Source organism: Apteryx rowi, unplaced genomic scaffold (assembly GCF_003343035.1).
Source record: "Apteryx rowi isolate R43461 unplaced genomic scaffold, aptRow1 scaffold_449, whole genome shotgun sequence".
Classification (NCBI taxonomy): Eukaryota; Metazoa; Chordata; class Aves; order Apterygiformes; family Apterygidae; genus Apteryx; species Apteryx rowi.
In genome coordinates, this window is record NW_020450704.1 from 156,077 (window position 1) to 178,056 (window position 21,980).

At 36.4% G+C, this 21,980-nt stretch overlaps 1 protein-coding gene across 1 annotated transcript in view; it reads left to right on the top strand.

The window, feature by feature from the left end:
• Positions 1-1,139: 1,139 nt before the first annotated feature.
• ISPD (isoprenoid synthase domain containing) overlaps positions 1,140-21,980 on the top strand; it is a 129,602-nt gene continuing 108,761 nt past the window's right edge. Inside the window, exons 1-2 of the mRNA XM_026077098.1 lie at positions 1,140-1,219; positions 6,845-7,124. Of these exons, the coding sequence (XP_025932883.1) occupies positions 1,140-1,219; positions 6,845-7,124 (360 nt within the window). The remainder of the gene's footprint in view (positions 1,220-6,844; positions 7,125-21,980) is intronic.

Below are 21,980 nucleotides of genomic sequence, written 5' to 3' on the forward strand. Positions count from 1 at the left end.
CCCCGCCGCCCCTCGCCCGACCGCGGCCGCCGCGCCAGGGGCCGCCTGGGCCTGCCGCCCTCGCGGCCCCAAGTGCCTGTGGTGCGGCTGCCCATGCCCGTACGGGAGGGCGTTGTTCTTCCGTGGGACCGGGTCCCGCCCCACGCAGCGAAAACGTGTGACAAACGGCAGGAAACGCGGGGGCCTGGCGGCGGCCGGGCCGAGCAGCGCCGGGCCGGGGGACGGTGGGAGCCCTGTGCCCGCCTCCCGGCGGCGCGGCCCCCTCTCGGAGCGGCGCCGCGTTTGGCGCAGGCCCGTGCAAGCCTTCGGGTTCGAGGCGCGAGGGTTCCTGCGACTGCCTGAGGTAGCTGAAGGAGCCGCGTACCCGCCTCTGTGCCGCGGCCTTTGGGAGCGGTGTCAGGACCCGCCAGGGGCCTGCGAACAAGGTCTCATCCCGTCTTCGAAGCGGGGAAACCCAGTGGTCTGTGTCAAAGATCACTGCAGTACACTTCACCGTTATGGTCTGTGATGTAGCGTCCTGCCTCAGAGGAAAGTTAAAGGGTTCCTTGGCTTTGGGTAAAGTCTAGGTACAGAACTAGAAGCTGATAGCTCTCTTAGTCTGAGGCTTCACGCGTCACTCTCCTTTGTTTACATAGGAGCAAAGAATTTAAGTAATGGGATATCTTAGCAGTCAGGTTTTTCCTTCTAATGAGACTGTTGAGTTCTAGGCATGTAACTGACAGTATATTTTTGTCCAATGTTAATGTAAGTCTTGTATCTAGTGTCACTTGAAACACTGCAGGTAGGAGTGGAGTGTCGGAAGTATACTAGATGTTTTGCAGTAACTTGTAGAAAAGCAAACCTTTAGATTTTAGAGGGAAGAAATGGGGAGGAGAGGGAGAGGAGAGGGTGGTGAAAAGAAATGAAACTGCCAACTTCTCCCGGAGCTCTTAACTCATGGAAACTTGTAGAACATCAAAATTGGGACTCTTTTTCCATTCCCACCCAGAGAGGCTTCCCTCAGGTCACTTGTTACTTTATGAAAGAAATATTGCTTGTTTTCTTTATTTAATTTTCAACAGCAGCTAGTCACAAAGCTAAACACATCAGTAAGCAAAACCTCTAATCCAAAGCTTATCACAGCTGTAGCTTCTGCCAAAATGTCGTGGGAATCTACAGAGAGAAAGAATAATATCCTCAGTCAGTGTGTTAGAGACCTGGAAAAAAAGAACAGAATGAGGTTTGGGAAGGAAGTGATATTCACAGGAAAGTAAAACATACTCATAAAAATCTTTACTTTTTACTGCCAATAAGTTCTGGGAGAATAACAGTCCTTTGAGCAACAATATTACATTTATGTTCTAAAGCTGCAAAAAATTAGAAGATTGAATTCTAATTGTACAGTTTACCCAAGCACACGATCCTAACTAGATTGTGAGAGAATCAATCAAGTGCTTTCTCTTAGCTTTAGGAGTGTAATAGKTAGTGCCAGTCCTCTCATAGGCAGAACTTTCTGCCATCTCTGTACTGATTTGGATGGAGTGTTGCCTGGTATGTATGTGTACAGGGAATTGGGAACAGATGTAATTTAAAGCTTGAATGACTTGTTTTCATCTCAACTCCTTCAACTCTAAAAGTGTAAAGGAGGTACCTTGTTCTTAGTTTGTGTAAATGTAGGCACAGAAAATATAATATTATTGAGGAACTGCAGCTTGTCACATCATCTACCACCTAGAAGTTGCAGATTTTCTGTGTTTGTTTTGATATTATCTTCTGATATTGTTTACCTGCTCTAATTGACTAAATCATTAGCTCGTTAAACAGAAACCCAGTGAGAAGTCATTATAGGCTATCTCACCTACTTCAGCTATTTTTCAGTTTGGGGTTTTTGGTCTGTAAAAAAAAAAAAAAAAAAAAAAAATGTAGCAACATACAGCCAGAAATATATTAGCAAACCAAGAATTTGCAGCTGCTTTGCATGTGCCTTTTAAACATGAGGAGATAAAGATTTTTACACTATTCCATTGAAAGTAGTGAGAACTGTAAATATTGATGTGGAAAACTGGCAGACAAGAAGACAAGAGCAGACATGAATGAATAAGCAGCATATCCTGTTGCCTAGGATGACAGAATGCACAAGGTTGGCCTGCCAATAATAATCAAAGATAATGCCCCTAGGAAAAGGAGATAAGAAAAAATAGGATAGGGAGGAAAGATTGCTTTTTATTACCAGTACAGTGGTGCTGATAGGAAGGTCAGGCCCAGGTCCTACCTTGGGGATAAAAATAAAATATATTAGAAAACTTAAGTGTATCAGTTTTCCTATGAATTTGTTTCTGCTTTTGTTGAACTCTGTGAGGCTTTTGCATCAAGTCCAACGGAACTACAATGGTGTTCTTCCTTTTTGCTTCTATACGCACTAGTAGGGTTCTTCCTTCAATTTAATTCTTTTGTATATGTTTATTTACAGTAGGACCTTTCCAATTCCTTTTTTGAGGCAAGGAGGAATCTCACTTCCATGTGTGCATGCACACACCCGTACATGTTTCTCTAAGCTATAGAGAGGAACACTGTCTAAGGTAAAAGTTTAAAATTTTGGGACAAATAAGCTGCTCTGCTCTCTTGCTCTGCTCATATTTCACCAATCACTGAAAGTACAGTGCAGAGTTAATTGTTTTTATTCCAGTAAACACATTATCCAATGGCTTCAACCAGCTTCTTTGCTTACAGTGATGTAGTCTCACAAAACAGGTGGCCTGATGTCAAAAAACATTACCTGAGGGAAGCTTCCAGAGAATTGCCTCTTCAGAAGTGTCTTTTATAGTTTATTTGCCAAATATTTTTATCCTCATTGGCTGATGCTTGCTTACTAGTTACATAGGTCACGCAATTTCATTTTTGTTAAATGTAGACTAGCACATTAGTTTTGCTTGTCCGGTTATCATTAGCTTATTCTTAAAATTGCTTGCCAGCTAAAAATAAAGATAGCAGACAATCCAAATGTTTTACCTTTATAAAGATATTACCTTTCTTATCTTTTCTGATCAATAAGGAATACTGGTTTAGTTTTTCAGGGAAAATGAGTCACTTTTGTACATGAGATGCTCAAAACTTGCTTAATGTATCTAGGATGCTTTTGAGACTTAAAATCTCCCTGCTTGCATTCTGTGTAGTTTAAAAAAAAAAAAAGTATTTGTATATTTTTTCATATATCAAGAAAGTCAAAAAAAAAAAGGGGGGGGCAAAAAATTACGCTTGCTTTTTGCCTTCAACAGTCCTTTTTGTCGTTTGGTATTCAAATAATAATATCACCAAAACTAATGTAGTAATTTCTGTTTTATCTCTGAAGAGTGGCAGTGAAAGATTGTATTTTATGCTACTAAAGCCATCTCAGCAGTCACTGCCTGACTCTGGCCTTGTTTTGCCCATGCTAGTGCTGATTTCAGTAGGTTGTATGTGAGGCAAGTCGCTACTGGTCTGGTTAAGAAATTGACTGCAAGTGTTTAAGCCTTTTGTCAGATTTAAGGCTCAGAGTTGGTACTTGTTTCATTTTATACACAAGTAAACTAATAGAGGGTTAAAACCTCAAAATCACATTGGTACCTGAGCCTGCTGTTAGGTGATAAGAGTCTCAAAGCATAACCTGTCTGTTACTTCATTTCTTCTGCAGTCCGTGTTTGTTAACTCGGGTAATAGCTTAATCTGTTTCTGAGTTATTGAATTACTTTTCTTGGAGCTCTAGCTCAGCTAATATAAATGCATATGCTTTTGCTGAAATTTAATGAAACAGTATTGTTTTCCACTAGGCAGCTGACCTACTTAGAAATTTTGCACTTCAGTAAGTCATGACCAGTAGGGCAATCTTAAAGAAACATATAGTCCTTTTTGCTTCATTGTTTTGCTTTTACTAATCTTGAGGTTGTCTCAAGGTAATTGTCAAGTGATTAGAACTGGGATTGTTACTTTTGTTTCATTTGGTTGGATGTGATTTTCCAATATAGGACTACAGCCCATGTGGCGTAGAAGCAATAGAGTTCCGTATTTGTTACCTTTTAAAGCATATTGGACTACGTTATTCAGATCTCTTCTGTGCCTTGTTCTGATTGTTTCTAAAGCTTGCATCATCAGACGGAATGAAAGATTTTTTTCCTTGATTTAATATTTTCAAATGGAAAGGATATTTATTATTTTAAAACTGTTTTTGAGCAGATCCTGAATTTATTCTTTTAGTATGAAATCTGCTTTCGAAAGGAAAGGGTGTGACAGATTAAGGAAAACAGACCATTTGCTGCCTGATTGAGTGTCCTCTGACAGTCTTTATAGTTCATTCATTAAATCACTTTGACATTTCCATAAGCAGATCTTTAAAAGTTAAAGCACCAGTGTGACACACAGTTCCCATTCATGAGAAATTTGTAGCATACTTTACTGAATTAGTACTTTTTTATGAGTTTTGTACAACACTTCTGATGGGACATTTATGCAACAAAGCACAAACTGTTCTTCCACCTAATCAATCTAGAGGTTACCTATATACACCTACAGGAATAGGTTGCATCTCTGAATCTCAGCTCTAATCATAGAACAGTAGTCCAGAGTGAGTTTAAGGAGGATATACTCAAATTCATGAATGTGTTTATGCAGACACAGGGTGGAGCTGTGACCGCGTCCTGTCACTTTTTGGTGTATTGTACCACTGGAGGCCTTGAGCCATTCCAACCCCCCTGTGTGCAGATTTATCATGGGCTGGCCAGTACTTCAGTTCTCTCCCTAGTTCTCATATGATGCTGTATACTCTGCAGTTGCATCATAATCTTTTTTTATTTGACTCCAGAATGGGAAATGTCAGTGCTTTTCTTTCTTTTCTTTCACTGTCACTTGTAAATATGCAGACTGTCTTCTGTTTCTGGGAACTGTACATTTTCTTAGTCTTTCTGCATATAGGAGTGCAGAGCTCTTATTTTCTATTAATGTGAAATAGCTCTCCTTGAGTTTTGCTTTATTTAAATGACTGAATCTCAATATGCAAAGAAGGTCTGAGATGAATCCAATTTGCTTGCCCTAATTTTGAGTTGAAGTTGTGCAGAAGTGCAAAGTTTTATAGCTAAGTGTAGAACTGTGCCAGGACTCATTTGAGAGTTTTTGAACCTTTTGATGAACCTGTGGTGAATGACAATTCAAAATGAATCTTGAAACTGTATGATTTCAGATTTTACATGTGCTCAACTTTAATAAGAAATGTTGAGAATGTTAGTTTGGCTGAATTTTCTGTGTTTGTTAACAACAAAATGAACATGAGGAAAAATTTTTATCATCTTTAACAATGCTAATAGAGCTTCCATTTATTTTATTTTTAGTAGTTCTTTTAAAATTCATTAAAGTACAGTTTTCCACATTAGTTACAAAACCCACATAGAAGATGGAAGATGCACTGGTGTCTTATATAGTGCTGGAGAAATGATTTGCCTCGCAGATGACTTTCCTTTCGGACTAAGGATAGGTTCTAGGTGATACCTTCTCTTGTGTTAGAGTAGACACCAGGAGGTTGAGCCTATGCATTTCTGAAGAGCCATAAATTTTTCGTTTTTACTTTTTTTTTTTAATTGCAAGGGTTTAGTAACCTTGGTCCTTCTTGTGTCTGCAGAATCATTTTCAATAGTTTTACTTGTTTTAGCAGTGAGAATATGCCATACTTCTCCCTCTTTTTGCAAAGCCAGATTTGTAGGTTCCACATGAGTATAGTAAATTATGTTTTTTCAGTTCATTGTTCATCTGACTAGCTTTGTGTCTGTCGTGCTTAAAAAAAAAAAAAGTAACTGTCATCTATGGAGATGCAGAAAGGAAATAAAATAATGTTAAATCCTTTTTGATGATCTCTACATAGCATTTAGGAAATAAAACACTTGAGTAATTGAATTTGGATTGTGGCACTTTCATTATTTTGAAGTATAGTATGCTGCATGTGACTGTAATTTTTGTTCTTAGGTCCTTTGACCCAAGTATGACTTTAGCCAAACTTCAATTATGACTGTTTTTAATCTTGTGGGTTCCTCCCTCTTCCCCCATGATAGAATTAGGCTGATACCTGTGTTAGAAGCTTCAAGTTTTTAAAAACTCTTTTCATGTGATGGCGACTGTGGCTGGCATAACTTCATTTTCATGTTTTGCTACCTTCCTACAGCAGAAATCTGCACGCGCACACACACACACATATATATTTTTATATATGTTTGTATATATATTTCTTCCAAACTACCAGCGTAATACCTTCTGTCAACACTCAGGTGTCATAGTCTTGATTTATTAGCAGTCTGTCTATTTCTGCTAATGTCTGCCTTAATGCAGTGATCTTTGTCTCCAGAGCTTTTTACTTGGTCCCATTGCTGCCTTGCTCTTATTCACTTATATGTAGTGTACTGCATACTGGAGCTTGGTATGTTCCAGATCCCAGAATTTACCATTTTACTGGAGACTGAATTTAGCAGAAACTAAAATAGAAGGCATGTGGTTGATTTAGAAATTACATTTGAAGCTGGTGATGAGGCTGCAGTAAGAATTGTTTTGAAGGCCTTCTGAAGGATTATCAGAAGTTTTTATTTCTGCAAACCGTTTTTTTGGAAGTGAGTTCCCAGAATTGCAATTACTTTGACATCCGCATATTGGTAGAGATAGTCTCATGTGGCTCTCCATGTAGCAGGGATAGGCTGCTAATGTACAAACAAAATATAATTACTGGAGAATATTGAGATGCTTTATTTAGCCATCTTGATTTTTTTAATATGAATTTCTTTATCTCATGCAGATATTTGTAATTTTATTTTGTCATTCATGTCTACTTTTTCTGTTTCTGTACTATTTCTTCCAGGATAAGTTGGATATCTGACATTATTGTGGTGGTCTCTCCTGAAAATATTGAAACAATGAAGACTATCATTCAGAAATATGGCCACAAAAGAGTTACAGTAGTAAAAGGTGGAATAACTCGTCACCGATCAATTTTTAATGGACTGAAAGTATTTGCAGAGAATGAGTTTTCCAAATATCTGCTCCAGAAACCAGAAGTAGTGGTTATCCATGATGCTGTGAGGCCATTTGTTGAAGAAGATATTCTGTTAGAAGTGGTTATGGCTGCTAAAGAACATGGGGTATGTACTAAATAGCCATGCAACACTGCAATGTTCTTATATACTGTACAGGGTAAAAGTGGGATCTCCTGGGATTTACATTAATGATATGTTGATTTTTAAGTAGAATAGATTCAGAACTCTAGTTATGCAGAGAGGTCAGACTGGAGGAGACATTTTTTAAAGGCAACAGGCATTATTTGCTATAGAGAATGATTATTGCTATTAGAGGCTATCAGTAAGATATTAAATTCATCTGCAATTTGTTAGTCAAAACGTAGCTAGCCTAATGATAATTTACCGCCTTTTCTATGCGTAATTCTTGCCTAATGCTAATGTTTGTTAGTGTTTGCTAATTGCGTCCAGAGAAGAGAGCAGTAGATTGGCTGAGTAACAAACATTATGCGCGTTCATCTCATACTTGCATGCAAATCCTGAGTAGGTAAGTGGCAAGGGAACTATCTCTGTGTTAACACTAGATTTGTCTAGAACCCTTAAGCATTGCAAACTGCTGGGAAATGAGGAAGCTGGAAGCCTCCAGTATGTGTTTGGAGATCTTTCTTGTCATGACTGTATTTGAGGACTGTGTACTTTCTTGGGAATATTTACAGGAACTAGAAAGATTTCTGAGGAAATAAGTGGTAAGTGACCGGGAGGAGTTGGTAGAAGTTACAGTGATGTAAATAGAATGGTAGAGTTATTAATGATACTGCCAGCAAGAGGAACTGGTGGAAAGACTGACTGACGAGGATGGATAGGGATATAAGAAATTCAGGACTTGCACAATTTGGTATATTTACCTTGTACTTCAGTTCCCCAATAGTAAGTGGGTAAAATGCTTCCCAACTTCAATGAGATGATTGGAGGTTTAATTCAGTAATGGCATCAGATTGTTTGGGTGTTAGGAAACTAGGAAAATCTGCTGCCACTTGTCTCTTCCAGGAAATGAGGTAAAGAAGTTAACTGACGGATGTGTTTGCAACTTTAACAGTGAAATAAAGAGTCTAAATGATGAATTTTGGTATTTCCTTAGTTCCCCTTTGTTTTTTTTTTGTTTTTTTTCCAGTGTACCACCTATGTGATTTAATTTACATAATATTTAAGGGCTCTCAGAACATATCTGCATTACAAATCTAAACATATATAGCTTCCTAGCAATTGGCCTATACTTTTGTAGGTTGGCTTCATTAGGAATGGGAATAAAACAGAAACTGTGCTTTATAGTTTTCAGTGATACAGTACATTGCTTTCCATGGTCACTTGAACTTAAATTCTGTTAGAATCTTGAAGGTTTCTGACCTTTCTTATTTACCAGGAAATATCTTTCCAGAATTGGTTCTCTGCCAAAGACTTTAAAATAAATCCACTTTGTAAATCTGTTTTAAAGGAAAGTCTTTGAGAGTAGTAGAAGAGTGGGATTAATTGTGCTGGTGTGGGGTTGAAATAACTATTTTCTGAATGTGTTTTTGTTTAGGTGTCTTTATGGTTTATCAGCCCTTACACTTTGCTTTGTGTATTTTAAGTTATTAGTGAGAGCCAGAAAAATTTACTTTTTCTTGAACCTGTTACGATTTTCATTTAATTTTTTTCCCCTGTTTTTCCTTTTTCTTTTTTTATTAGTTGGGTGTAAGGCATAGCACCGTATTTTCAGTAAAACAGTAGAGAACCAAGGCAGTCTCCATAGACCATCTCAAGGCAGTGTACTTATCTGAACTTCTGACTGGTAAACATCTCCTTGCCTAGATCACCTGAGTATCATATGATTTTATACAGGTGATCTTATACATAGTTGTCTTTTCCACTATATAATCTTTTTCTAAAATGTGTGTGGTTTTTAATGGCTCTGTGGTCCACTGAATTTACTGAAGCTGGGCCCTCAGAGAACTGGACTCCGAAAGCTGTTAGCTACTAATGTTACCTGTCATAGTAGTTGAATTGGGGAACATGAGAAGAACTTCATTTTATGTAACAAACTAGCATAGCTGCCTGCCAGAGAGAGGTGGTTATCTTCACCTGACAATTGTACAGAATTTTGAGGAACTAAATGAATGGAAAGCCAAGACCTTTTCTCGAAACTGACGTGCGTGGTTTTGAATATCAGAAAGATTTTGGTGGAGGAGAATCTATCATCTTTAGTTTTTCATATAGTCTAATTCTTTGCATATCTAGAGGGTCAATTCTTCAATCTTTCAGTGCAAAAAGTAATTACTTCCTTTTGCATTATGTAGAAAGGTACAAAACCTGGCAGAAACATCATATTAAATCACTAATGCAATAGGAATAATGCTGTATTGTTGTTCATCTGCGTACCGTATAGATAGCATAATTATGAGAAACTTTAATGTTCTTTAAAATGGCATTTGATCAAGTAAGTTATTGCATCTCTCGCTGCCAATTGTCAGACAAATAAATTACTTTATTACACTTACTAATCAGTTTGTTATTTGCCTGTAGGAATCAAAATGTGCAACCTATCCAGAACTAATAAATTATGCCTTAAATCTTTGAAGCATCCTTTGATTATGTGAAAATAAAACTTTGTAACCAATTAAATTCCATTTATATTTTGGGGGTAATTTTATGATTAATTGACATGTTTCTAGAAACAAATTCTTTATTGCTAGTAAAAGCTGGGAGAAGTGGAAGCTTCAGAAGGTATTAGTCCAAAGCCTCTAGCAATATCTCACTGCAAACATTGCGTTTTAAACAACATAACCAAAAAAGTGTTTACAAGAATAAAATCCAGAAGGGGGGAGGATCTTGTCACTTCTGCTATGGAGAGGAAAAAGCCATCTACAGTCAGAGACTCTTTCGCTAGTTAAAATATAAACTAGATTTGAAAATATAGTTTGTTTATTTGAGTAAACAGACTGAAATCAAAACTTCTGCATTCTTAAAATTAGAAGCTGGATTCTGGAAATTCTTGAACATTATTAATCTGTTTTCATAATTAGCAAGGATCTGAGCAAATCATACGTGCCTGTACAGATATACTGTACTATTTAGTCTCATGGACTTTGATTCATATACGCAATCAATCAAAATAATATCTCCATCCAGAAAAAACCTTCACATATCATGCTTGGTCTGTTGTCTCTGAGTTTACTCAGACTCAGTGCTGCGATAACAGTCTTGCTTTGCTGGAAGGCTGGAGCAGAGAACACGCGCACATGCATACTGTTCTTTAACCTGATTATACAGCAAAATAAAACACTTCATGTATGATTGTGGAGTTGCATTAGCAAAATACTGTGAATGACAAACCAAAATGCAATGCTTTTTCTCCACTGAAGATGCAGGAAGACTTGAATGGATAAGTAATAAGGCTCATCAGGTATGATATACTTAAGCTGGGGAGGCAGAGCTGGAACAGTTCCACTCTCTTTTCTTTCACTGTTCTTGTTCTTTTAGAAGCAATGACATTTTTATGTTTTCTTGTATCCTCTGTTTTCACTGTATTTGGAATATTTTACACATGATCTTTGCTGCCTTTGTTATACTCTAAGACTGGTTTTAGCCAGCTCTAGAGGTTGCATTCATTTAATGACCAGTAACAGACTGTTTGATTCATGTTTATACGCTTGGGCCATCTGAAGTCATTCTGTGCCTATGTTCTCAAGGTCTCTGCTATCATCCTGCGCTTTGTACTTTGGGGGGCTCCTGCTATCCTGTCAGACACTAGTGCAAAAGCAGAATAAAGAATTGATTATATTTTCATTTTGAAGTGATTTGTATTCCACTGATGATGAGAGTTCTGTAGTTTAGGAACCTCTGACTTATGCCAATGAAAAAATATATATTATTGATTTTAAGAGGTGTTATATAGCAACATTAGAAGAAAACAACATTTGGAGAACTATTGTTTGTGAAGATCAGAATAGATTCAGTCTTCTGAAACTTGTAAAATTGGAAGATTTGATGGATTCAGTTGCGTTCAGCTGGTTTTATTTCCCTTACTTCAGTAAGCTTTGGAAACGCCTTAGTATAGAAAATTGTGATTCTTCATATTTGAGAATCATGAGCTAATTGTTTATATATACACAGTGCAACAAAGGACTTATATCTGGTCTTTACTGCTGGAAGCCTTTTATCTTATTCCACATAGAGTTGTCCCATCCCAGATAATTCTAAGTATTACATCATTCTCAAGGTACTTCAATACTGCTTATTGTAGATTGTTCTCAATATACTTTCTTCCTTCTGTCTGATTTAGTTAGTGGTTAAGAGCAGTTTTCTAAGTGTTTGCTGAATGTAGTTATGCTTTCTGGTGTTCAGATGCTAGCGTTGGAACCTGATCCCTTTTCATGGATAGTGATAAGAGACATTGCTTGATTTTTAAGACCTTTTTAAGAAAATACAAGGATGTATTAAGGAAAACAGAGATTTTTAAAAGTGTAAGTTTCTGCTGTGTCATATGTATAATAAAGTTATTAGAGGCTGCAGTTCATTGCTTGAAAAAATACTTACTAAAATACATTTTTGTTGTTGATAATCTTTGCTTTTGAAACCAATTCATAGTACTTACTACACGTAGAAACTTGAAATTATTCTGTTAAGGCTGAACTTCAAATCAAATATGTAGCAGGCTGCTTCAATCTGTCCAGTTTATTCAAGGAAATTCTTTCCTACTGAAAGACAGAGATGTGAACRGATATAATCAATATAATTGAAATCAATGCACTTTAAGAAATTGAATGATTAGGATTAGAACCCAGAATAATAGAGCGATTAGACTCTAAAGTGTGTGCTTGCTATTGAATCTCTGTGTACAAGGCTTCTTCATGCAAACATGAAGTCACAAAAAGTTAAGGTTCCTGCTTGAAATCAAAATGGGAAGTCAGATATTTGAGAACGTCTCTATATTATTGAATGAGGTTCCCCTCCCCCCCACTTTGGGTTTTTAGATCAGCACTAAATTGTGACCACATAATTCAGTCATAAATTCTTTGTAGTTTACTCTTCGGTGTGTGTATTTGTAGGATCAGAATGTTCTTGTTTTAAGACAGTGTAATTGAAGAAAAGCACTAAATAACTTCCAGCATATGTGAAAGGAACAGAAGTGGCAAATACGTGAAACTATTTCAAAACTTGAAACTTAAAACATCTTCAATTTAAAAATAGCATGGCCATCCTAACTTAATGCACAAAAATAATAAATGAAAACATTTGAGGTCTGACTGAAGATTATGAAGAAAACCCTTTAGTGGGCACATAGCTATTTCCATTTCTTCAAGGTTGATAATATAAACTATTGTCAAAAATATTTAAAATTTCTGAGACATGAGCCTCAAGATCCAGTGATGGTTTATTTATCACATTTTTCTGTTTTATGTGGTATTGAGCTGAGCAATTCAAATGTTCTTTATAAACTAGCAGAAAATGAGAATTGACATGCCTCTCTCAGCTTAAAGGCTGAATCTTAGGAGTCAGAAATGTTTTTGGGAGAAGACAACATATTTTTAGGTTAGTGTTTACAAATATTAAACCGCTTATCGCTGCAGTTGTATACCAAGCTTGCTGTCCCACTGGGGGAGGAAGGGCAGGCAGGTAGGTAGGTCTAGCTGTCAGAAGTCATTTGATTCTGACTTTACTGACCTTTTAAATCTTGGATCCTGACACTGCACCTAGAGGTTCTGGCTTGCACTGTTTATGATTATGTTTGAACATGTACAGAACCTAGTTCGCAGTTGTTAAATTATGTGTTGGGATTTTTAATAGGTCATTTTTTCCCTTGGTTCATGTGTGACCCATGCATTATCTGTTCCTTAGTGTTTGCTATTGGCCATAACATCATCTTCACAGATTATCAGTTTAAATTCTATTATTTATCATTTATCAACTATTCAACATTTATCAACCGTTCATCAATCAAGTCACTGACAAATTAGCATCTTTGCATACTACTTATGGCACTTTGGTTACAGTGGCTACACAATGATGATTCTATATTTGTTTAGGAAAATGAAATGCAGCCAGTGTAGGTTTCTTGCAGATTTAACTTAATTAAAACACAAAATGCATGGGTCAGCCTCCCACACGTAAGCGATGAAGTGCTCTTACAGGCAGTCTTTGGGGACTCATAGCAGTCTCATAAAGTTAATGTTGGCATCCTTGGCTGCAAATGATGATACTGTGTCAGAACTTCAACCATTTGGATTTAATGTGTGTATGTATGTGTATTTTTTTCAGCTTTTCTTAGTGTGGTTTTGCTGCTGTACAGAAAATAACCAGACAATGGATTATTATTTCTCTTCCTACTGCATAGTAATGGATAACTATCAGAAATATACTGATGTTTCTGGCTTACGGCATTATTAGTCCCGTAGAAAGATATAACCTTCTCAGCCAAGTCTTTAATTGTTTTCTCCGCTGAATGGAAACTAATATATTGTTAGCAAATACTTGAAGTCTTTGTCCTAACAAGATGCAGTGTTTGGGGGGAAAGCACTGGTAAGGGGAGAAAAGACTCTAATTTCCCAGTCTCAGTTAACTGACTTAGATGAATCATTGCATTCATTAGGAGTGATGCCACTCAACTAACTCAAATACATAAATTATAGTCAAAAATTTAAAATCTAATATCCCTTTCTGCTTTGCAACATTTTTGTATTTTACTAACAGAGTCAGAATACCATGCCTAATAAAACTAGTATTTAATCCTTTTTATAAAGATGATTTAATCCATGTTCTTTAGCTTTGGGAAAACTGCACATATAGTAATTTTTACCTTACTTTGTTTTAGGTAGAATACAGGTATTCTGGAAATACATTTCAAGCATAGCTTCGTGTACTTAAGTGTACTTAAAGATACTGTGTAAATGAAGCTGCTTCATCTCAAAAAAAAAAAAAAAAAAAAAAAAAAGACTTGGGAAAATGAAGCAGCCTTCAGCAAAGATGTATCGTATTTAGTTACTCAGCTTGCTCCTTCATGTAGCAGATAAAAAGAATAGTTCCTTAAAATAAGTGAAGGGTGTTCATGATACGCGCTCCTAACTGAGGATCTAACTTGAGAGCCAAAAGCATGAGATGGGGAGCCCTGGGGTGGTGGATGGGGCCCAGGTTCTAGTGGGGAATCTCAACTCATGGGATGGGTGTGAGGAGCTGAATAAAAGCCTCATCTGCCCCTCTCGGTGGAAGTGTGTGTGTGAAGAGGAGGGAAGCAAAGGCTTGTCTGTTTGGTTGAAGAGCTGGCATATGTGAAGGGAGCATGGATGTTTTGTGGTTGCTGAAAAAAAGCAAAGACTGGAGCATCTGACAGAAGTAGTGAGATACTGTTCAGTAGATTAACTGTTGTTTGTTTTTAGTAGTAGCTTTTATAATTTTTCTATTCGGCTCAAGCTAATAAAAAAGAATAAATAATAAAAATAATAAAAAAGAATACAACCAAATGAGAAGTCTGGTAGTGGTGAATTACAGTTACAACCTTAGAATCCTTTCACAGCTCACTTAAAGTACAAAGTGAATTTCTGTAAAATTGAACAGGGTAGAAGCTGGAACTCACACTGCAATTTTCCTTTAGGAGGAACAGATTTAGTCTCTGGATAGTGAGTGTCAAAAAGGCATGCCTAAGAGGGAACAGAGGAGGAGAAAGCGATGAAAGTAGTAAACATTTCTCTGTATTCTTGACTATCATTTGTGATCAAACACTTGCAGGAGGAATCAATTCTTTTTTGCCATACTCCTTATTGAGTAGACTGGGGAATTACTGTAGAGGTACAAATAATCTGATATCTAGGGGCCTGCATAGTGGAACCTTAAACCTAGTGGATTGCCGTTCAGATACAAGATGAAAATTAAGGCAAACTGATAAGGCCTAAGCTTCTTAATCTATTAATGTAATTTGCAATTAAAAAAGTCAAATAGTACCCATAGCAACATGTTCACTTCAATAGCTGTTTCATTCAAGATTAAGAAATTGGTTGAAGATTAAAAATGCAAGAAAACAATTTCCTGGTCCAACAATGAATTAAAAGTAGATAGGAAAGGATGAGATCAATTTACTCTAGAATCTTTAAGTATATGTTGAATAGAAGTAACAATTTCATTAATTATAGATCCTTTTGTTTAAGTCTGTTTTAAATGCAAAATGACTTCTTAAAGTTATCCAGCTTACTTTAGCTCATTTTCTTTTACTAATAAACATGAATAGTAATTAAATTCCATTTTCTCTCAGGCAGCTTGGGACATCTCCAGCTATATATGTAATGCATTCACTGATATTGAAAATTAAGAATCTGAGTATATGTTGTGGCAGAATTATTGAAATACATAGGTGAGTCATACCATTCTGATTACCAAAAGGAAATACTAGTTTTAGTATAAAACTAGTTAAATGCTCGTTAGTGTATTTTAATGTTTACCAAGCAGCAGGGGTATAAATGTGAATCTTAAGATAAAGAAGTTAAAGGTGCTACTGCCTGTTGACTTTAAATAGTGATTAAAATTGGTGATTGAAATTATTTTGGCTTACATCTTTCATCTTGCATAAACCAGGTTAATGGATAGGAAATGTCAAGTATTTATTTTATGATGGTTTTGAGGTGGGGGGAAGGATTCTAATTGGAACTTTTCATTTAATCATTGTATCATTTTACCAGCCTTTTAGGGCCTATCTTGCCTAAATGATCTGTAGTACTGCTCTCTTCATGTCATAAAAATATATGCTCAAAACAGTAGATCACTCTAGCCACCTCTAAATGGCAGGATCTGGAAGAGATTGTCATCCATGTCATCTCTCTGGCCAAAGATTAGGCATGAACACCTTCCCTAATTTTTCCCTCCTTCATTAAATATTGCACTGAGAATAAATTTGATTTCTTGCCCCGAAGTGTCCCCAACTGCGTTTTAGCCAAGTCTTTGATCTGGATGGTTGTGCCGAGGACTACACCTGCCCTTCAGGTAAGGTGAAGCCTCTGAAAGCCTAGCTGGCCTGTTTCATGTGCTGTAATAGCTTGCTGGACTGCTTCTGTGCTTATCCTCCCATTTCCAAGAATGTAAGTGGACTGCTTTACAGATAGAACAGAAACTACCTTAAAGAGCTTTGGAGCACGTAGGAATGAATTCAGTAGGTATCAAGTTCATAGGTTGATCAGTGTGACCATTTGAGCCAAACTCAGATGATAAGAAATAAGGATCTGTTTTACAAGGCCCTTGATGGCAGAGAAGGTCTAAGATGATGCTGGTAAAAGAGATAACTTGCAACTTTCAATATAACAGGCTGTGAGGGAAAGAAGCTTGGGTGGAAGATTTCCTGTGAAGAAGGGAAACAAGCAGTTGAAGAAGAAACTGTGAGAACTCGAAAGGCAAAGACCCTTGATAAGCAGGCACAGGACTGCTTAGGGAACTGTATGGCCACAAACCTATGTTTTAGGTTGCTCAGGAATGGGGGGAGGGACTGAGTTTTGATTTAAGACTGTAGTTTTAGATTTGGTCAATTAAATTGTGCACAAGTCCCACTATAGTGCCCCAAGATTTTTTTCTGATTTCTTGCCTCTCAGTCTGTTGTAAATCATGTGTTTTATGGCGTGCAGTGGATCAGTAGCTAGTTCATGATATTGTAAATATTATAGTAATGTAGATTTTTTTAAAAGTAAAATACAGCTTCTCAACTGTAATTGTAACAGTCCTATGGCGGTAATTGAAAGGTTTATACTGCCCTAAAAAAAACGTTAACTCCTCTTTATGTTGCCTCACTGTCATCTGCAAAATCCTTTGTGGTACAGTGCACCCTCACTGACAGCTTTCTGCATTGTGAATCAGTAATTAAAGATAGATGGCTCTCTGTTTGTTAGGTGTGATTCATTACTTGTTGATGCAAGGATGTGCTGTGCAGTCAAAATAAAACAAATAATCTTTGATAAGTTTAAAGGTTGATTGTCATGATTTCTTAATTTTTATAGCGAATACTCTTTAATTTTTGCCACCTAGAATTGCAGTAAAGCATTAAAAGGTACAAGAAAATGCAGGTTGTTCATGTTGTTGTCATCTTCTGTTGATTGAATGCAAAAATGAAAAGCTGTGTGTGTATTTTGAAATATTTTTGAAAATAAATGAAGACTACTGGCCAAATGATTTGCTGCTTAGTGTTTATATTGCTTAGGAAGACTGAGGTCTACATGTTATAGAATCCACCATAATTGTATATAACAATGTACAACTATTGCTGACAATTGAAAGGAGTAAATACTTTGTAAGATCTTGAAACAGCGTATCAGCGTGTGTTGCTCTTCAGTTGGTGAATGCTACATGTGGTCTGAATCATATACATAGTATGGATCTAGCATTATACAGGCTTTATACAAACTTTGAAATACTTAAAAGCAAACAACCATACAAACCTGACAAGAAAACAGAATCTTAATAAAGGAGAACAGCTCGTTAAATGTGGCAATTCTTGCACTGTGACAAAAGTTGGCTGAATTTGTTGACTAATGGAATAAGACCTTACAGCTTGGCTAAAATACAATAAAATGTATTTTATTGAATATACAATACTGTTGTATTTATAGAAAAAAGTTTCCTTTAACTATTCTTGAATTTCTCAGATGGAATGTACAGGTAAAACAGACTTACTGGAGGAAATGCTATATAATGTTTATGACACCATTGAAAGTGTCTGTATTTGTTTAATACTGCTAATTTTCATAATTTATACTCTTTATTATATTAACTTTTTTTCTGATTTATGTCTGATTCATGATACAAGAGTAAGATAAAAGAATTAATATTCTTAAGACTTGCTTATTTTCAGTTTGCTTTTTTGAAAAAAGGTCATAATTTTTTTTATTGAATCTTCGCATAAGTTAGTCATATTGGTTTTGTTTGCAATACTGTTCTTTGTTTTTTCTCAGTGACTGTGCTTTCTGTTCTTTACCTCTTTTCCACTTTCACTGTGTTCTTGAGCTTATTTTTGGTATTGCTTGTTGAAAAGTTGCAGCCTATGATATGCCTACTTATATGTTCTTCCTCCACCCCATATTTATAATTTGTTGCATATTCCCATCCTCCTGTCTTTTTTCAGGGTAAATTTACATTTTCTTTGAGAAATCTTACTTTTTTTCCACAGAATAACATTTGGAATTTAGCATATTGTAGATTAGGTCAAGGCAATATTTACTAACTCTATAGAGATAAATGCTTTAAATACATAAGAACAGAAATTATGTAAAGTAAAAACAAACAAACAAACAAAACGTGCAGTCCTAAATTTTGAGCAACAGTTTCTGCTATCGGCAAACCTCTTTAGTTTGCTATAGCTAATTGGGGCTCTGACATGTCTTGATGTACATGTACCATCCCCAGCTACTCAGATAATATGTACTGATAAAGGTGACCTCTTTAGAAGAAATGTTTTCTTTTTCTTAAACAGTGTCATAAATATACATTACATTTGTTTAAGGCATCCTGTCTCTTTGAAGTCAGTTCAATGTACAACATAGTGTCAGCTCATTAACATTGGATCAAAGTATATATTAAATTTCTGATTAAACATCCTGTCTTTTGCAGCTAGGAATAAACACAATTATATTTTCTTCCTTCCTGGTGTTGGTTTAAGATTAACATGTGTCCAATTTTAGTGAGTTCTACTGTTCTTCCTAGCCAGCAGGGTAAACAGACTTTAAGGAAATTAAGTAAAGTTTAGCATACAAGCCTTTCTCGTAGTGTTCAAAACTCCTTACATATGTTCTAATTATCCCTCTTTTTGTATAGCTGATGGATTAAATATAATATATATGTTACAGCAGGCTTGTTTAACATTTCAACCAGTGCTGTCCTTGGGCAATTAAAAGCTGCCAGTACAAATATATCAAGCTAACTGGAATTGAGCTGGTTGGTGATACCTACCACACTGATGAAATTTAGTGGGCCTCTCGCTCCTGAGAATCAAAGGGGGTGTGCCTGTATTACTATTAATTTTGATATATTTTTTCAACAAAATTCAATATAAGGTGATTAAGATTTATTCTTGCTGTTTTTAAAAAAAAGAAAGAAAGAAAAATCTGGTAGGAAGAAGCCAACCTATTTTTCTTAAAGCCTAATCTTTAATGGGTATGCAGCCCATGTCATGGATTGTACTGGTTTGTCAGTAAAAGGAATCTTCCCCTGTCCCCACTGCATAAATGCCACACGCTATGTCTACACTGTATGGTAGAGGCTGGGTGTGAGCATGCAGGAGAGTGGTAAGCCCTAGACTAGGGCTCTGTGATTCCGCATGATAATGCAAGTGCTTCTACCTTTATTGTGGTCTGTCATGGGTATTCTTCACCGAGTCATCCTGCATGTCCTCTAGTCCTGACTGCATGCCACATCCCACCCTACAAGGAAAGAGTGTGCAGCTGAGGTTTTGGTTCAGGGGATGTTTTGGATGTGACATTCACAGGAGGAGTTATGGGGGCAGTCTTGAGCTGAACCCATGCAGCCAGACTGGTGCTTTGCCTGTCCATACAGCAAGCAGATATGTTCTGGGAGCAGAATGAGGTTATGAACTCTGTGGACTGAGTCCAGACTTCTATCAGTTCAGTTTGAAAGTCTGGCTAGTTTGTACTTGAACGTGAGTTCACACTTAAGTTTAAAAAACCATAAAGGTATAGACACACTGTAGTTACCAGCTGTACTTCTGTATTAGAGTGGTAGTTTAGAGTTTGTGTAACTACTCTGTCCATGCCCCAGTCTGCGCCTTCCAAATAGAGTTGTTTTGCTAGGATTTCTGTAGGTCAGAGAGGTGGGACTGATACAAGGAATTTCTCAAAGTCTTCCTTCTCTGCAGTAGAATTATACAATTTCTCATAGACTACAACTTTTGGCTATAGCGAAGACAAAGTGTAGTCCTAGGCAACAGCTAGGTGCAAAGTGTGGAAAAGGAAAAGAAAAGAATTTTAAAAAAATGAAAATAAGATGGGATATTTACTGTGAATTACCATGAATTTGCTTTGGAGGAACTTCTGACTGCTTTATTAGATGAGGATAGTTGTATGCCTTTGTTTTATTAAATATTCTCCATTTCAGGTTTAAAATATGAAAGATTTGAAAAGAACATCCTCTTAAATATGTGAAATATTTTAATCTTATAATTGAGTGTTTCAGTTTTGCTTTGAAGATGCTGTTTTATAAATTTAAAATAAGAAATCTTTCAGTAAAGACAATTCTGCTAACTTAAATGATAATTACTGAGTGTGGCTGAAGCATGTTGATTACTATAGGTATAATTAACTTGAGTGCAGATGCCTGAACAGAAGTGCATGTTTCTACCTGTTTCATGCATCACAGATACTGTGTTTATGTCTGTGTTTTTTTTTTTAATTGTAGATGGCTGTGAATGCCCCTCATGGCAAGTAGTTTGATATGTGTAAAAGAATATTTTCTCTGTATTAACATTTGGAAACAGTTTGATTGAATAAAATGAGAAGAAATTAATCATAGTCATTCTGAGCTGATTTGCTGGTTCATAGCCAGACCTAATTTAGACTGAAATCCTTAGGAGACAGTAGTGTTCAATGATTTATAAATAATCTTTCACCTAATAAAAAATGTTCTAGGACATACTTGTAAATTGTTGGATACCTGGCTTGTTTAAATTAACATACACTGTTTTCATTGTTACTACTGTGTAGTTGAACAGCGTACCAATGAGATCCTTGTCTTCATGGAAGACTGAAAGAAATCATTCGTGTATTTACCAAACTCACCTCTACAAAATTGACTTTAATGGAGTTGCACAATGGATATATTTGTTCTATTAGGTGTGACTAACCCCACAATTTCCAGCAGGCAGTTTCAAAGAAGTCAGCTACTTTGAAGTGAGGAAAATGTATTTCTAAGTCCAGAATATATGTGCAGAAGACAAGTTTATTTTTTCTAGAGCAAGGTAAATAAAGCATTTGAGAGTGTTGATTCAGTGCTGTTTTGCTTCTCAGAGTGGAAAACAACTCGGATTAAAGAAAGTTAATATTAATAAATGTGAATATTGAGAAAACATCTGGAAATGTGAGAATGGGGAAGTTCCTCTAAAGATGGCACTCATAAGTTTTGCGTGTATGTTTTTGATGTCAGATCTATTTTTAAGTACTTTTAAAACTCTGAATCTAATGCTGTTAGGATGATTGAAATACAAAATGTACATTTGTTTTATACTAGCATACAGAGCAGAGGTGGTAGGGAATATAGGGAAAATGAATTTCAGGAGAGAAAGAAGCTATGAATGGACCAGAAAAGCTCATATAATTAAAAAGTAGAAGGGAATCCTATAGAGGAATGGGAGAGTTTGTTCATTTAGGACTAGATTCTGTAAAGTTTTAAGCTGATTCCCACCTGCTTGAAGTTCAGTATTGTGCATTGGCCATGTAAGTGAACTTCGTGGGTATGCATTAGTACTTGGAGTCTTTCTGGGGGGTCAAAGCCATGGCTACTTATTTTAGTATACCAGTCTGCAAGATGTGGTTGTCTGAGCTTGTTACCACACTGTTGTAAAAGAGAGAGAATTGCAATTGTGTTATTTTTTTTGTTAGTATTTTGTGCCACTGGAATTTGCTTCTCTTCCTAGTCCGTATCATTCATGTTGTTGAACTGCACAGTTATTTGGTAGCCTTCTATTTCAAATCCGACTGCCAAAGGGAGCAGATCAGTGATACAGATGTGCTGTTTTTTCATGCTATTTTGGGGCTTCTGGTTCTTTAATAACTTATTCTTGGAAGGTTGTATTTTAGACATGAAGTGTTGATCTCAGCTGAAGGTGTTTAATGTGTGTCAGGGGTATCTACAACCTGGAAAATGCCTTGCTTGTGACATCAGTGTCCCCCCGCCCCCAATCCTTTTCAAATTTAAATGATTCTGATTATTTTAAATAACATAAGAATTTTCAGTTTTTATGATTATTCAATA